The sequence below is a fragment of the Mus musculus genome, chromosome 13, assembly GCF_000001635.26.
Source record: "Mus musculus strain C57BL/6J chromosome 13, GRCm38.p6 C57BL/6J".
Taxonomy (NCBI): Eukaryota; Metazoa; Chordata; class Mammalia; order Rodentia; family Muridae; genus Mus; species Mus musculus.
This window is the reverse complement of record NC_000079.6, coordinates 100,449,001-100,467,028: the sequence shown is the minus strand read 5'-3', so window position 1 is coordinate 100,467,028 and position 18,028 is coordinate 100,449,001. Positions and strand designations below refer to the sequence as shown.

Genomic DNA, 18,028 nt, shown 5'->3' with positions numbered 1-18,028 from the left:
TGTGTATCACATTGTCATTATCCATTCATATGTTGATGGGCAGGAAAGTTGATTCTAATTCTTTGCTCTAGCGAATAAAGCAATAGTAAACGTGGGAAATGTCTCTCTGGTAAGGTCCAGAGTTCTCTGGCTATAGTGAGGAGTAAAATAATGGAATCATACAGTAGGCCTATTTTTATTTTTTTTAAGACAGGGTCTCTCTGGCTCTTTTGGAACCTGTTCAGCTTTATAGACCAGGCTGGCCTTCAACTCAGAGAGATCTACCTACTGAGTGCTCAGATTAAAGGCGTGTACCACCACGTCAGGCTTCTTTTTGTAACTTTTTGAGGACTATCCAAACTCAATCCCACAGTGTCTGTATTAGTTTGCACCATTACCAACAGTGAGTATGGGTTTCTTTCTGTCTATATCATTTTCAGCATTTGTTAGATTTACTGATGGTAGCCCTCCTGGGGTTAGATGGTATCTCAGCATTTGCCTGATGGCTAGGGATATTGAACACTTTTTAATAAAAAATATTTATGGCTCTGTGGGATATTCACCAGAGGAGACTGCTCAGACGTGGGTTTAAGTTTTTATTACCCGGCTGGGTACACAAATGGGTGCTCAGGATCCCAGTGTAGCACTGAGCCTTTTTCAGGATGATCTTTTAAGCACAAAAACCATGTTGTGGATTGACATACTTCAGTTAACGAGACCCAGAAGCAGAACTGGAGAAACGAAATAGTGTATTTTGAGACTTTCCCAGGACTAAATGGAGTTTGATGGATGAGGCCTTTGTTTCAGTTTTGGCAGATGGTGCTGTCTTAAGTGCTGAGGGTATGACCCGAATGGCACTTCTATCATGGAGTCAGTTGTGCTGAGGTCTCAGGGCCTACTAAGGTCTGAGCCCTTGTTTCAATGGCCACTTTTTTTGTTTTTGTTTTTATATTTCAGACTGTCCTTTCTGTTTATTTGCCAGTTTGTTGACTGGCAGTTTTTATTCCCTTAGTATTTTCTGCAATTCTTTGTAAATTCCAGAAATTTGCCCCTTGTATGAAGTGTAGCTGGTAAAAGTTTCTCCTGTTACAGGTAACTGCTGTCTTTTTTCCTTGTAAGATATGTTTCTAGCACAGTCAGAATAGTCTTTATCTCCTACTCCTACCATGCTTAGAAGAAAGACTTTGAATGTCTCCTCTTGAAAAGTTACCAGAGCCAGTCTGCGATGACACACACCTTTAATCCTAACACTTGGGAGGCAGAGGCAAGTGGATCTCTGTGAGTTCAAGGACAGCCTGGTCTACAGAGTATAAGTTCCAGGACAGCCAGGCCTATACAGAGAAATGTCTCAAAAAAGTAAAACCAAACAAACAAACAAAAAAAGGAAGAAGAAATAAAAGTCACCAGGATGTATTAGAGACTGTGGTAGCTAGTTTTTAAAATTTTTTCTTATTCTCTTTTATATCTCTGACCCAAGTTTTTCCTCCCTTCTCTCCTCCCAGCCCCACCCCCGAATTCTCTCCTCGAGTCCCCCCCCACCCACCCCCAATTCACATCTACTCCATTTATATTCAGAAAGGGCAGGACTCCTATGTATATCAACTAAACTTAGCATTTCAAGACTAGGCACCCCCAATTGTCACCTTGTTGAAATACAGAATCACCTCAGGAGAGAGCCTCATTTGGGGAGTTATCTAGATCAGCTTGCCCTGTAGTCATGTATAGATGTAGAATTATCTTGCTAATTGATGCAGGAAGACCCATTCTCTGGCATGGAGTTCTGAATTAGCTTGATGAGCAAGCTAGCAGGAGCATGGGTGCATTTATTTCTGTCTGATTTTGACCATGGGTATGGTGTGACTGGCTGGCTCAAGCTTCCCAACTGGTGACCTCCTTGCTGTTAAGGACTGGAATTTTAGCCAAACCCTTCCCCCCTTTGTTTTGCTTTCTGTTGGAACATCTTATCACCTCAACAGAAGTGAAATCAGAACAAAGACCTAAACTCATTGTCAGAGGGGATAGTCCCAGTTTTAGATTTCATTTCCATGCTTGATAAGGTTACGATGAATATTGTCGCAATGCTTCAAAGGGAATTTACTTTTTCATAATCATTGAGAGAAGTCTTGTTTAAAGATTACAGAAGTAGAAGCTGGGTGTGTTTCTCAGCATAAGAGCACATGTTTAGTGTGTGTAAGGGCCTAGTGTCCATCCCTAGCACAGAGAGAGACAGAGACAGAGAGAGACAGAGACAGATAGAGACATAGACAGAGACACACACAAAGAGAGACACAGAGAGAGAGAGAATGGTAATCAAACTTGGGTCTTTAATTTCCTATTTCCTTCTTGTAACTTCATAATATATTATTTTGGTGTTCTTTCACTAAGTGTGTACTTTCTTGGGGAAGGGGTCATGTATTAGGGACTCATGTCAAATGTGCACATTTTCCTTTCTTTTCCTTGAGTGCTGTAGTTTAAACAGTCTCCTGTATGCTAGATAAGCATTCTATCCTGAATTAGTCCTAAACCCTTCATATTCTTGTCATTTAGTCTGACAATTTTTATCTTTTAATTAAAGCACTTAGTCCATTTACACTTAGTATATAAATTAAATTAATATGTAGTACATATTAATATTAAATATACTTAGTACCCTTATATTCAAGTGTACATGTAACCACTGATTCTTTGGGGAGTCAAACTATACATTGTGGTATTGGTTTAAACCATTGCATCTTCTGAATTGTATTTTTAAACGTTCTAAATTTTTCCTAATTAGTTAGAAACTTGTATGTTGTTTTTATTCTTTAGTGGAATTTCTAAACTTGAGTTCCCTAGAAAATAACATAAGGCAAAGATAAAGTATTGTTACTTCATTTGAGAGGTGCCACCTGGGGATTGGTGTTGAGGAAGAACAGGGAAAATGCAAGGGGAAATACTGTGTGGTCCAGTGTGTTAGCATGGTGGCCTCAAGCTGTGAGTAGATGCAGGCACTTCCTGGCAAATGTGCCTTCTTGGAATGTGCAGTTATAAAGAGGGCCACAAGGAAACATCTCTGAGCAGCCTAGAGAAGGGAGAGAAAAATAGTCAGTCTATCTGTCTGTCTGTCTGTCTGTCTGTCTGTCTGTCTGTCGTGTGTGGAGGTGGAGGTGGTGCATGCTTGCCTTCCCTTGCATGTTGGAGGTCAGAAGACAACTTAGAGCTAACAGTTTCAGCCTCCACCATGTAGGTCCAGGCATGGAACTCAGGGTGTCAGGTTTGGCAGCAAACTCCTTTATCTGCTGAGCCATCTTGCTGGTGTGAGCCACCACACCTAGTTTTATGTGATGCTGGGAATGAAACCCGAGGGTGTATACTTGTGAGTCATGCACTCTCCCATCTGAACTACATGCCTGGTTCTCATTTTAATAGTGTGGTATTGTATACAGCTCTGAAAGGTACAGTGACAAATCAGGACAGGTAGGCTTGGTGACTTCAGGTTGGACTCCTGTCAGCAAAGGAAGCTGAGCCAGGGCAGCAGTGCTGGAGTAGAGAAGGTAAGCCTCAGCTCTGAGAAGACAGGGCTCAAGGGGATCGAGAAGGCGGCGTCAGGAGCTTCCCTCTGATCATCATACAGCACGACAACCAAAGTTAATATGTCCCTTCCTCCCCCACAGACAGTAAAAGGATCAAAAGAACCTTCATTCATTTGACTCCTTCCTCAAATATAATTATTATATATCTCATTCTTTTTCTGTTACACAAGACATTAATATGCTTTAATCAGTTACTGTTTGTTAAGATGTAATGTATTTACCACTTTCTTGGCTCTTCATTCCTTTAAGGTCCATTTAAGATTTCTCTTTTTTTAAATTTTAATCATAGTAACATTCAAAATGTAGTATATGCTATATATTTAAGTGAGTAAAAATAATATAATCAAAAGAAATACTGGGAACTAGTACAAATCATTAAGTCTAAATAAAAGATCAACAGAATTTATAAATCTTGAAGTAGATTGATCAATAAAATAGAAGACCAAATTACTAACATCCAGAAAAGGATAATGGCTGACGAAAGGGCTCAGAGGCAAATGCCACTAGGCCCAGTGACCTGAGTTCAGTTTCTGGGGCTCACAAGGTAGGAGGAAAGTGATTGCTGCAAGTTGCCCTCTGGCATCCACACATGTGCTGTAGGGAAAAGATAAATAAAAGATGATCTAGGTAAGATGGTGAACTCCTGCAATTACAGCATTTGGAAAGCTGAGACAAGGCAGTTGCCTCCAGTTCAGGGTCATCTTGAGTTAAGGTAAGATCTTGTGCCAAAAAAACCAAAACAAAACAAGAAATGAAAGATACAATTCTAAAATGTCAAAATTTACATATTTATTCCCCAAAGACATATTTTGTCCTATGACAGTGTAGTGACACATGTCTTTAATCCTAACACTTGGGAAACAAAGGCAGGCCTGGTCTACATAGTTCCAGCACAGCCAGCGTCTATCTAGAGAGACTGTCTCAAAAAAAAAGAAAACAGACAAAAAAGCATCTCTTCTTTTTACTAGTTCTCAGGTTCTGTTGTAATCCTTTTTAGTTGTGTAAGTTGTTTGACCTCAGCATCCCTTTCCCTTTAAAGAGACACAGTATGAGCTGGGTATGGTGGCATACTCCTTCAATCCCAACATTGGAGAGGCAGAGACAGAGACAGTGACAGTTCGATATCTTAGTTTGAGGCTAGCCTGTCTATATAGCAAGTCTCAAGACAACTAGAGCTACTGTATACGAGATCTGTTTCAAGAAAGGAAACATGAAGGGGAGAGTCAGTTTCCCTTAAGCGTATGGAGTATGTCCACTGTTAGGCGGACCACATTCCATTGGGTGTTACCAGGAGTATATGGTAGTACAAATTAGACTTGAATTATTTTTAAAAAAGACACAAAGTTGAGGGTTAAGGATGGATCTGGGAGGAGTATGTGGTGAATATGCCCAAATTGCATTTTTTCAGAGACAAAACATTTGTTGAAAAAAGCAGAGCTTCAGCTATTCACTAAAAAGAGCAGTAAGCATTTTTGCAAGATTATGACACAGCTTCCTCCTTATACCCATGTCCAGGTCCATCTCTGTAATGGTTAGAAAATTTACACCATGAAGCAGCATCCTGAATGTGGAGAAAGAAGGGCACTACCAGCCGTTTGGGAAATATGTTAGTGGAATCTCCAGACCTTCAGTAAGTTACAGGGTTTAGGAGAAAGTCAGGGAGTTTTGGGTTCCTAGGCTATATGAAGAAACAAAGGACCACAGGGCTAGTTAGCCTGCTGGGGAGTACTCTTAGTGCCTTAACCGTTCTTGTGGGTTCAGATTTACAAGACAGAGGACTCATTTGTTTAACTCTTCTCTGGGGAGAGGTTATTACAAGATGGACTGTGGGCTCTGTTGACCTGTGTGAATTGCTGCTTGAGTCACACCTCACAGCAGGATCCTAGAAACAATGCACTTCCTTTGTTATTTATTAATTACTCACCAGACCTTAGACATTGTACATCAAGAGTTAAAGCAGTAGGGATACACATAATGAAGACAGTGTCAGTGCCAGTGGAAGACCCATAAAGGAGTTCATGTGAAAGTGCTAACAGTGTGCCAAGTGTTAATGGCGATGGCATTTATCCAAGGGAGGAGCTGTGCTGGGTCCGACTCAGGTTATGGCAGTGGGAAATTGTTGAAGATATGGGTCACCACTTAAGGAGACTGTTTCTGAGAAGCTGAGCATGATAGGAGGGAAGCTGCCATTTTTGCTTCACACTTGCTTGTGTCTTTTGAATTTTATCATAGACATTTGCTCAAAAGTTAGAATAAAGTATTTAAAATAAGGAAAATTATGGGTTGGCTTTAGGCTGTTCCTTTCCACAACTCCCTGCCATATTCTGGGAATGTTGTTCCTGTTGCTATATATTTTAAAAACAAATTTACTTGATTTATGAGTCGGGGTCTCCCTATATTGCCCAGATTGCTCTCAAACTCCTGGATACAAGTCATCTCCTTGTCTTGTTCTGAGTAGCTGGGTCTCTATATATTTATCATTAGCTTGATTTCAAAACCTGGTAATTTTTGTTTCTTTAAGTGTGCACATGTGCGTGTGAGTGTGTGTGTGTGTGTGTGTGTGTGTATAGTGTGGGTGTGGTTATGTGTCTGTGTAGGCCAGAGGACAATAATAATTTTTTTGGAAGTTATTCTTTGAAACAGGGTCTTTTATTGGCTTGGAAATCATTAATGAGGTTAAAATGGTTGAACAGTTATCCTAGGAATCCCCAGCCTTCCCCAAACTAGAGTTTTGGCTGTGTGCACCACACCCAGTGTTTTTATGTGGGTTTTAGGACATGAACACACACACACACACACACAGAGACACGATGTTAAAATTAAGTCACACTAAATATGTATTGTAAATATCTGACAAAGTACTGACATATTTAAAATATAAGAAAATTATTGTAACTCAATAATAAAACTAATTTTAAAGCGAGTAAGCTGGGTCTGGTAGTCCTGGCTGTGGCACATTTCTGGCAGTCGGATGGCTGTGTAGGTGTGTCAGCTACAGCAATGGAGGGACCCCTTCCCTAATGCAGGAGCTCTTACCCCTTCTCTGCTTCCCTTTAGCGCATCATGACTGATCAGCTAGCTGAAAACAAACTGCTGAACTAAAGAAGTTTTCTCCTTAGTGGATGAAGATGGAGATGGCAATGGGAACATGAACTTGGCCCTCCCATATGGTCACTGAAAAACCCCAACAAGCCAATTCAGGATATCCCAGAATCTTTACTCTGATGGAAAAAAAGAAGAAAGAAGAAAGAAAAAAAGAAGGATGCAAATCCTGTACCTCGCTTGGCCTGTGCTTCATTCAGTTCTTGCCTCCAGGCACCTGCTTTGAGTCCTTGCCTTGGCGCCCCCAGCGATGGACTGTTAGCTGTGAACCAAAAGAGCTCTTCCTTTTCTGAGCTGGCTATGGTTAAGTTTTATCACAGGAACAGAAAACAAACTAGGGCAGTGTGCATTTGAAAATGATCTTTTTCATGTGTACACATCTTGCTTAGGAAAGTGGTGTTAAAAAACATTACTTCAGGGCTGGAGAGATGGCTCATTGGTTAAGAGCACTGACTGCTCTTCCCAAGGTCCTGAGTTCAATTCCCAGCAACCACATGGTGGCTCACAACCATCCGTAATGAGATCTGGCGTCCTCTTCTGGGGTGTCTGAAGACAGCTACAGTGTACTCACATATAATAAATAAATAAATCTTTAAAAAAAAAAAAACAACTGTCTTCTTAAAACAAAACAAAACAAAACAAAAAAAACAAAACAAAAAAAACATTACTTCAAAACTCGAGGCGGGACAGGGTCTCTGGCTGTAGAAATCATACAATTCAGGATGGAACTAGGGCCTTCGCTCCATTGGCTTATTTAAGGACTTAGTCTTTGACTTTAGTGATCCCAGAGTTTACCTCAGACCCTCGTCTGTGGCTCCAGTGGTCCCAGAGATCACCTTGGGACCTGGCCTTTGATCTGAGCCATCTGAGAGTTCACCTCAGGACTCAAGTTTTGTCTGTAGTGGTCTCAGAGTTTATCTTGGAAAAGTACCTTAACTCCAGGGGTCCCAGATGTCAGTACAGCAAGGGTTTTGGTTTTAGCAGTCCCTGAGTTTATCTTCAAGCCAGAAATTTGGTTTTAGCACCTCTAGGGTTCACCATGGGCTAGGGCTTTTGTCTCTAGAGGTCCCAGCACTGACCATTGTGCAAAGGCTTTGGCTCCAAAGCTCTGAGAGATCACTGTAAGACTGAAGTTCTGACTCTTCTTCTAGGTCAGGACTTAATGTGAAACTGGCCTTTTGACTCCAGCCCTAGCAGATTCGGAGTTCAGCATTCCACTGGGGTTTTACTCCATGTGGCCACTCTGGTGGTCAGTGTGTGGTGGTCCTGTCGTTACGCTGTCACTTCTAGGGCACCTCAGTAAACCCACTTTGGAGTCAACACCAAGCTTCACAGTCTTCATAGCTGACATTCAAAAAGACAACTAGAGAGTTGGAAGAGAACTGAAAAATTTAAGATAAATCCAATCAACACACACAAAAAACAAAAGAAAATTAAATGACAAAACAATTCATCACAACACTCATTCCAAACCTCATAACTCCCTTATAATGGAAGCCAAAGTCGGTGAGGTAGGTGACATGTCTGAGAAAGAATTCAGTCTTGCTTTTTATAAGAAAGAATGACCATAAAGAAGTCTCAAGAAGATGGATGAGTTAAGTACATCTATCCAAAATTTACACAAGAGAGAGAGTGAAAATTTAATAAACTGGAGGAGAAAGTCCAGTATATGAAGGGAAAACTCAGGAAGGGAATTGAAACATTAAAAACCAAATAGAAATACTGGAAGTGAAGGAAATGGTCAATTAAATAAAAACACTTCCACGTCGGGAAGTATCGACAACAGACAAGAGAACACAGAAGAACAAACATAAGGGATGAGAATACCAAGAAGAGACAGCTATACAGAGAGACATAAGGAGAAAATTAAGCATGAACAGATACTTCCATGAAGTCTGAGATGCATTTAGGAGGGCATATTGTACAAGGAGCAGAGATAATAGATTAATGAAATTATACTAGGAATGTCTGAAACCTAGAGAATGAAGTAGACATCCAAAAACAACAGGCATTCAGAATACTGAATCAATATGGACAATGAAGAAATTCACCATACTTCATAGTCAAGATGTCAGAAATACAAAGTAAAGAGACACTATTTGCATGGTATGAGAAATATCAGTTCATCTTACCAAAGCAGGAATATATAGACCATTTGTACCCAAAAAAGAATGAACTGATAGATTTGAAGTTCTGAAAGTAAGCTACTCTAAACCAAGAGTGATATATCCAGAAAAGTTAACTTTCACAATTGGTGAAGAATAAGGATTTTTTCAAGACAAACACAAATGGATGCTATTTATTGCTATTTATAGCAGTCAAACCAACATTGCAGGATGTTAAAGGAATACTATAAAGTACTAGTTCTCAGCCTTCCTGAAGCTGTGACCTTTTAATATAATTCCTCATGTGGTCACCAAAAACCATAAAATTATTTCATTGCTACTTCATGACTGTAACTTTCCTACTGTTATGAATCGTAATGTAAATATGTGATATGCAAGATATCAGATATGTGACCTCTATGAAAGGGTCATTCAGCCACCATAGGGGTTATGAGCCACTGGTTGAGAACCACTGCTATAGAGGGAAGAAGAGGAAAGACAGTCTTCTGTGACAGCACATGAAAGAAACAGAATAACAGCAACAAATTAGGAAAGGATCAAACATGTCCAACATAGCAAAACAATTCCCAAACTATTGGGGGGGGGGGAAGAGACAGCAGTAATCCAGCAAACTAAAACAACAAATTAAGAGGAAATAGCAAACTCTTCAATAATAGCCTTACATGAATTTGGACTATCAGTATTGGCACATTCATTTAATCCTAGTATTCAAAAGAGGCAGAGCAGGTGGGTTTCTTTTTTTTTTTTTTTTTTGGATTTTTCGAGACAGGGTTTCTCTGTATAGCCCTGGCTGTCCTGGAACTCACTCTGTAGACCAGGCTGGCCTCAAACTCAGAAATCCACCTGCCTCTGCCTCCCGAGTGGTGGGATTAAAGGCGTGCACCACCACGCCTGGCTAGCAGGTGGGTTTCTGTATGGTCTTGTATACAGAGTGAGTTCTAGGACTGCCAGGGCTACACAGAAAAACTCTGTCTTGAAAAATAAAACAAAAAAATAAATAGAACACAAATATAAACTTTAAAAAAGGAAGATACAGGCCAGAAACTCTGTCTGAAAAACCAGAAAAAAAAATATACAGAAAAGAAAACCATGGGCAATTATAATTGCTGAAATTTAAAAATACTATCACAAGGAGTTTCTGAGTTCAAGGCCAGCCTGGTCTCCAGAGTGAGTTCCAGGACAGCCAGGTCTACACAGAGAAGCCCTGTCTTGGGGAAAAAAAAAATCACAAGCCAGAACTGGTGATGCATGCTTGACCAAATGCCATCACTTGGGTGGTGGAGGCAGGAGGATCAGAAATTCAAGAAAAGAGCTGAGCTCAAGACCATGTCTCAAAAACTAATTATATATTATGTGATAATATATCAGAAACTGGATGTGATGGTGCACGCTATAATGTCAGCTACTCAAGAATCTGAGGAGGATGGCCATTTTGTGGCCTGTTTGGGTACATAGCAAATGCAAAGCCAGTGTGAGAAATAGGGGGAGGGAGAGAGAATATAATATAGTGGGGATGTGACTCACTGGTGGAACACTTACCTGGCACACATAGGGTTTGGGTTCAATCCCAGCAGCAAACCTACCCACCTCCACACAAAATCAAGATAAAGAAACTCAGAAATTAGCACAATATGGAGAATATATGAGGAGAAAAAAGATAAAGTATCAATTTTCTTCCCCTAAAATGGGGATACTAGGAAGAGAAGAGTAACAAAGGAATGATATGAGAAATAATCAAATAAATTATAGAAAATGTTTTCCCAGGGTTGATGTATGACTTGAAAAGGCCCAATGAGTACCCAATACAATGGCTATCGAAAGAGCTATATGTAGACACAGTTGGAAATTTTTATATTAAGAATGAAAGGGGGGCTGGCGAGATGGCTCAGCAGGTAAGAGCACTGACTGCTCTTCTGAAGGTCCTGAGTTCAAATCCCAGCAACCACATGGTGGCTCACAACCACCCGTGATGAGATCTGACGCCCTCTTCTGGTGTGTTTGAAGACAGCTACAGTGTACTTATGTATAATAATAAATAAATCTAAAAAAAAAGAATGAAAGGAAGATTTTTAATTGGATATTTTCTTTATTTACATTTCAAATGTTTCCCCCTTTCAGAAGGTCTCCCCTTCAGGAACTCCCTATCCCATCCCCCTCCCCCCTGCCTTTATGAGGGGGCTCTCCCACTCACCCACCCACTCCTGTCTTCCCGTCCTGGCATTTCCCTACACTGGGGCATCAAACACCCGCAAGGTCCAAGGGCCACTCCTCCCATTGATGTTCAACTAGGCCATCCTCTGCCACATATGCAGCCTGAGCCATGGGTCCCTCCATGTGTACTCTTTGGTTGGTCCAGTCCCTGGGAGCTCCAGGGTGTCTGGCAGGTTGACACTGGGGCTGCAAACCCCCTCAGCTCCTTCAGTCCAAAAGGACGATTCTTAAAAAGCACCATAAAGATACAGGAGTGGTGGCCAGTACCTGTAATTCTTTAACTTAAGAGACTTGATCAGAGTTGTGAGTAGGGACCAACCTGGGGTATATCATTTTAAGGCCAGACTAGCTGATAATGTGAGACTATGTAAAAACAAAACAAAACAAAACAAAAAAAAAAACCAATGAACAACACTCACCTTCAAACCCTAATAAAACAAACAAACAAACAAACAAACAAACAAAAACCCCAGAAGGTATCACTATCAAAGACAATCTTCTAGTAGCAAATAATTATTAACTATATCCTTGTATTTTTTGTTTTGTTTTGTTTTGTTTTGTTTTGCTTTTTGGTCAGGTTGACACAAGGTAGAGTTATCTAGAAGAGAGAAACTCAACTGAGAAAATGCTTCCATCAGATTAGCCTCTTAGATAAGTCTGTGGGATATTTCTGAGATTAATGATTGATACGGGAGGACCTAGTAATTCCACCCTTCGGCAGGTTGTCTTGGGTTGAGTAACAAAAGCAGGCCTAGCAAGCCATGAGAGCAAGCCTGTAAGCAGCACTCTTCTTCCATGGTCTTTGCTTCAATTTCTGCCTCCAGTTTCCAGCCTTGACTTCTTGCACTTGCTTCCATTGACAATGGATTGTTACTTGAAAATTGAAATAAAACCCCTTCACTCCACACCATGCTTTGGGTCATGGTGTTTATCAGAGGAACACAGAGTAAGCTAGGTTTTGCATAGCATTTTCCTCCAACATTAAAACTAACGTGGACTAGTGGGTCTTTCTTCAGCGACAGAGTCCTAAGAAGAATGACCAGGTGATGAGAAAAGAAAGATAATAAAGAAAGATTAAGATCAGGAGGTCTTGCACAAGCTGAGGCTCATGGAACCTTATTAAGAAGTACAGTATCAGGCCAGATGTTGTGGCATACCCTTTAATACCAGCACTTGAGAGGCAGAGGCAGTTGGATCTTCGAGTTTAAGGACGGACAGTCTGTTCTACTTGAGTTTCAGGAAAGTCAGGGCTATACAGAGATCCTGTCTCAAGACAAATAAAAACAAACAAAAGAAGCACAGCATCTTACATATAGTTTATAGGTGAAATGGGACAAAATCAGCAGAAAATAATTATACAGTTGGGATGAAGTCAGCAGGAAGGTAATGAAGAAATGTTTCACAAAGGGAACACAGGATATATATATATTTAAAGATATAATTATTTATTATGCCTCAGTACAATGTAGCTGTCTTCAGACGCACCAGAAGGGGGCATCAGATCTCATTTCTGATGGTTGTGAGCCACCATGTGGTTGCTGGGATTTGAACTCATGACCTTTGGAAGAGCAGTTAGTGCTCTTAACTGCTGAACCATCTCTCCAGCCCACAGGATATTTTAAGTGCAACACAGACCCTACCACAAAGCAGCCTTGGCACTGAAATACCAGTCTCATCAAGGCTGAAATGCCAAGTTCCCATGAACTGAAATCTTAAAAATTTCAAGGTTGTGGCTCTGCTCCCAGTCAGAATCTTGTCTAATCTGCAAAGATATAGAAGCCAATTCCCTTTGTCCTTTCATAAGGGCTTCTGAGAGCCTTAGATCAGCCAGCTTCTCAACAAAAGTCTTTCATCTTGGAGAGAAGCTCCTTAAGATACAGGGTGTTTGAAAGGAGGCAAAACATCCATCCTGCAGGAAGAACTGTTAAATTCAAAAAGTAAATAACTCAAAAGCTTCAGGAAGTTCCTGAAACTGACTAGATTCTCTATGCCTCTCCCTCCCTATGCATGTAAAAGTGGTGAGAACTACCTAGATGCAATCTCAAACCATCTGAGATGAGCTAAACTGATTGGAAGTGGCTCAGAACAATAGAACTACCTGGAAGGTACACTTTTCAGCCTGAGCTGCCTATGGGTAGTATGGTATGCTCTGGGTTTCTAGCTGTGGTGAGCTGTCTCTTGTGCTGGGATGATACAACTTTTGAGTCATTTCTGCTTCCATAAATAACTCTTCACCCAACTTCCTGTAAAGTAACCTTAGTAAAACTCACTGGATCAAATCAAGTTAGATTTATTTAGCGATATATATATATGTATGTATGTATGTATGTATATTTCAGGTAATTGTGAGCTGCCTGGTATGGAAGCTGGGAATTGAATTTCTATCAGAGCAGTTAGTAATCACTCTTAACCACTGAACCATCTCACCAGCCCCAGATCTTTTTTTTTTTAATATAGGATTTCTCTGTATAACTCTGGCTAGCTGGGATTAAAGGTATATACCACCACACCTGGCCTCAAGTAGGACTTTGGTGGTATTCTTTGGTTGGTTCCCTATTAGGGCTGAGTAGATGTCTCCCCAAGAATAGTGTCACAAAAACTAAAATCCTAAATTGTTCAAAATGAAATACATCTTCTAGGACTTATTATCTTCTTGGGTCCTGACTAACCATGTTAATACAATATAGAGCCTTAACTAGTAGCTTCCTCAACTGTGAAATTTGAGTCTTAGTTCCTCAAATACTTGGTTTTTCCTTAAAGGGCTTCTGTGAGATCCTATGCAAAACAGTCAGTTGGGGAGATGGCCATCCCAAGGATTTACCTAGTTGGAGGGGAGTTCTGATCTACACCACATGATTCTACCATGTGTAAACCTCACCACAAGCATACACATACTAAAACATTTTATTTAATAAAAGAAAGATGAGCATAACGATGAGGTGGGATATACATAGAAAGTTCCTGGAGAATACTGGTTCTTGATTATTGTCAAATGATTGTACAGTAGCTCTTGTGTTTGGATATTTTTGTCCAGCTACTAGTGCTGTTTGAACAGTTTGTGGAACCTTTAAGAGGCGGAGCCTCATCAGAGGGAGTGAGTAGTTGGATACAGCCTTATGCGTTTATAGCCTGGCCCAATTCTTTCTTTCTCTGCTTCTTCACTGAGAATGTAACGTGACCGGTAGACTCTGATCCTTCTACCAAACCTTCCGTGCCATGGTGGAATTTATCCCTTCAAATTGTAAGTCTGAACAAACCTTTTTTTCTATTAAGTTACTTTTGTCAGGGTATCTTAGCCCAGCAAAAGGAATACTGCAGCTTGTGTTGAAGAACATGAAGTAACTAATCAAAGCTGCCAAGCCATGGCCAGTTCCTTGTGTAAAGGGGTGGAACAGGAAGCTACAGTTGGGTAATTGTGTGTTTTGATTAAGAACATGACCTTTGTCTCGTCATCTTTAAGGCGACTTTAAGGGGAAGACATCACAAGACCACTAAAGATAACTAGTGAAAGATTTAAGCAGCCCTGTTCCTGTTGGGCTTCAGAGGCCTGATTTCTGGGGACTTTATACACAAGTGATAAAGAGTTGTCTTGAAAATATTATTAGGTTTTGTTAAATGTGATCAATCACTTCTTCCCCCTGCCCATCCTGCACTTCCCTTCTCCTTCTTGCTTTGGCCCCGCTTGCTCCAGCCCATAGAGTTTTTAAAATTTGTTTCTCATTATTGGTGTTTGTGAGCCAACATGTGGTTGCTGGGATTTGAACTCATGACCTCCGGAGGAGCAGTCAGTGCTCTTAACCGCTGAGCCATCTCACCAGCCCAAATGTGATCATTCCTACTTGACTGCCAGATGTGTCTTTAAATCAAAAGGTGTACTTTACCTTAAATGTCTTCAGTTTGCACAGAATCCCCACACTCAGGAGACTGGGCAGGATGGTGTCAACTTTGAGGTCAACTTGGGTTTATAGCATGACCCTGTCCCTAAAGCAAAATAAAAATGAATGGAACAAATGAAAGCCTTCAGTACGCTGCAGTTTTTGTAGAGAGATGGGTAGAAGACAAATTTCATTCTGGATGAAAAGATCAAGGTAGAGTGTGTAAGATGTTATAATGAGGATCTGGTCCACTCTAGCTATAGGTATGCATCGAATACTCCTGTGGGGTAACTGAGATGCTGAAAATGCAGACAAGGACCTGAGGATTGGTCATAGCAGACAGTGAGGTGTTTGTAAGGTTCCCTTTGGTCTAAGTAATGATTTACTTTTCAGAAATTCTCTAAGTGGATGACCTCTAGCCTGAGTCAGATGTTGGAATAGAAAGAGGTTGTTTTAGACTAACTTGATCTTTTGTATTGGATGATGACCCGAAGAACAATGTCATTCATTAGGACGGAACAATGAGACTGAAAAGATCTCAGGCCTAGTAAACTAGATGGTAATTTTGATTAGAAATGGCCTCCAAAAAGGAGGAAATTAAAGGAATTACCTCTGAAATGTCAAATGATTTGGTAACTAAAGCCAGTAACTGGTTATAGGGTCTGTCTCACCAACTCCTCAGTCTGTGAAAGCAACAGAGCAAATTTCTAATTTCTTACAGCCTTGCCTTCTGCTGACACAAAGGCAGAACTTACGGTGTCTATAAAGCAGTTCTTATGGTTGCACATGGTGGAAAACACCCATTATCCCAGCAACCAGGAAGTGGAGACAGAACTATTGAGAACTACATGGTCAGTTCCTGACTCAAATGTCCATATCAAAGAAAGAATCAAAAAACCCAAGTAGGCAGGTCTTCTGTTAGTGCCATGCCTGGTGCTGTTTTTGAAGTGTACTAAGAAACTTCTTTTCTTTCTAAATGAAATAAATCAGCAAAGAATGTGATGTGATGAAGGCCTTGGGCGTTCAGTGTGGACTACAAATCTCAGGGCATTTGTAGTGGTCTGAATAAAATAGCCTGAAGGTAGTGAGGAAACTTTAATGGTGTGACTATTCCATGGTACATAATGTATTGACATAACTAATCTTGCCAATTAGAAGCAAAGGCAGTTAATTTGTGTGTGTGAAAATCACTTAGAGATTTTAGAGGAAAAAATTCCTACACTTGAACATTAATATGTGCACTTTTATTATTTATAAACTCTACAATATTATAATCAAATCATATGCCTGATAAATATGATCAGATAAACTATGATATACATATACAAAATTATAAATTTAACAAGGCAGTGTCAAGTATGGACACAAGCTATCTTATGTGTTTGTATCATGAAAGTATTATGTTAAGTGAATGTCACTAATTAGGAGGACTATATATTACTGTCCAGTTTTGTGAAATGTCCAGAATATGTAAATTTAACAAGGCAGAGTAAACTAGGTACCCACCAACTGCTCTCTACTCCCTGACTGAAGACACAATTTGATCAGCTGTCTCAAAATCCTGGCACCATGATTTCTATGTCATGTCGAATATGCCCTAAGACTGTAGTCTCCAGCCTGGAGAGTTTATATTCTGGGATGTGGGAGAGTAAAAGTCAAGCCAATCTGGCCAGTTCAGGCTTCTCTGATATAATGTGGAAGAAATCTTTTTCTTTTCTTTCCTTTTTAAAGAAAAGATTCATTTATTTTATGTATGTGAGTACATTGTAGCTGTCTTCAGACACACCAAAAGCAGGCATCGGAACCCATGCAGCATCATACAGGTGGTTGTGAGGCTGGGAATTGAACTCAGGACCTCTGGATGGGCAGTCAGTGCTAATTGCTGACCCATCTTTCCAGCCCCCAGAAATCTTTTTCTCTAGATAGTTCTTTTTAAAAATATTGTTTTCCTTATTATTTGATAGTCTCAAGTATCTTTTTTTATTAAAAAGACATATATCTTTTTATGATATATATGGTATATCTTTTAAAATTTTTCCAAAAATTTATTGACTGCATATATTCTGTTAGTTTGTGTGTTAAAATCCTTTAGGTACTTTATTTACAAAGCTTCATACATCCATATGATGTATCTGGGTCATACCCCACCCCCCTTATTCCTACTCACACACCCCATACAGGTCCTTTCCCATCTTCATGTCCTTTCTTTTTTCATCAACAACTGAGTTCAACTAGTACTGTCTGTATGGGTATGGGGTCATGCTCTGTGTCATAGTGGATCTACAACTGGCCACACCCTTGGCAGAAAACACCTGACTCTGTTCCATAGCATCTGTAAACTGCCAATAAATTATTCAGTTAGGACTGGACCTTATGAGCCCCTCCCTGTCTATGCTAGAATACTGACTGCCTTAAGGTTATGAGGTCTTGTGCAACTAACCACAGCTGCTCTTGAGTTCATGAGTTCAATGTCCATGTCATATCTAGAAAAACCACATTTTACGGCTTTCTTCCTCATTCTCTAGCTCTTATTTTCCTCCTGACCTCTCATGCATGATGTTTCCTAAGCCTCATGGGGGTGAGGTTGATATAGATGTCTCTTTTATGGCTGATCATTCAAGAGTTACTTATTCTGAACACTTTGGTCAAGTAGGAATTCATACATTGACTTCTCCCCACTGCAGAAAGAACTTCTTTTTTTTTTTCCCATTTTTTATTAGGTATTTAGCTCATTTACATTTCCAATGCTATACCAAAAGTCCCCCATACCCACCCACCCCCAATCCCCTACCCACCCACTCCCCCTTTTTGGCCCTGGCGTTCCCCTGTACTGGGGCATATAAAGTTTGCGTGTCCAATGGGCCTCTCTTTCCAGTGATGGCTGACTAGGCCATCTTTTGATACATATGCAGCTAGAGTCAAGAGCTCCGGGGTACTGGTTAGTTCATAATGTTGTTCCGCCTATAGGGTTGCAGATCCCTTTAGCTCCTTGGGTACTTTCTCTAGCTCCTCCATTGGGGGCCCTGTGATCCATTCATTAGCTGACTGTGAGCATCCACTTCTGTGTTTGCTAGGCCCCGGCATAGTCTCACAAGAGACAGCTACATCTGGGTCCAGAAAGAACTTCTTTGACCAAGACAGAGCTACAGTAATCAGTAGGAAT

The 18,028-nt window shown here is 40.4% G+C and overlaps 2 protein-coding genes across 6 annotated transcripts in view; both read left to right on the top strand.

The window, feature by feature from the left end:
- Positions 1-6,811, top strand: part of Gtf2h2 (general transcription factor II H, polypeptide 2) — a 32,392-nt gene extending 25,581 nt beyond the window's left edge. For 2 of the 5 annotated variants that reach the window (XR_873759.3, XM_006517662.3), the window contains exon 17: positions 6,609-6,811. Coding sequence is in view for 2 of the 5 variants with exons in the window: in XM_006517662.3 (XP_006517725.1) it covers positions 6,609-6,622 (14 nt within the window). In the remaining 3 variants the exon portion in view is untranslated. Of the gene's footprint in view, positions 1-5,066; positions 5,182-6,608 lie in introns of all 5 variants that reach the window. The other 3 variants (XR_873756.3, NR_153794.1, NM_001360706.1) reach the window with 3 other exon arrangements.
- Positions 6,812-14,164: 7,353 nt separating this feature from the next.
- Naip1 (NLR family, apoptosis inhibitory protein 1) overlaps positions 14,165-18,028 on the top strand; it is a 45,095-nt gene continuing 41,231 nt past the window's right edge. Inside the window, exon 1 of the mRNA NM_008670.2 lies at positions 14,165-14,231. The gene's annotated coding sequence lies outside the window, so the exon portion shown is untranslated. The remainder of the gene's footprint in view (positions 14,232-18,028) is intronic.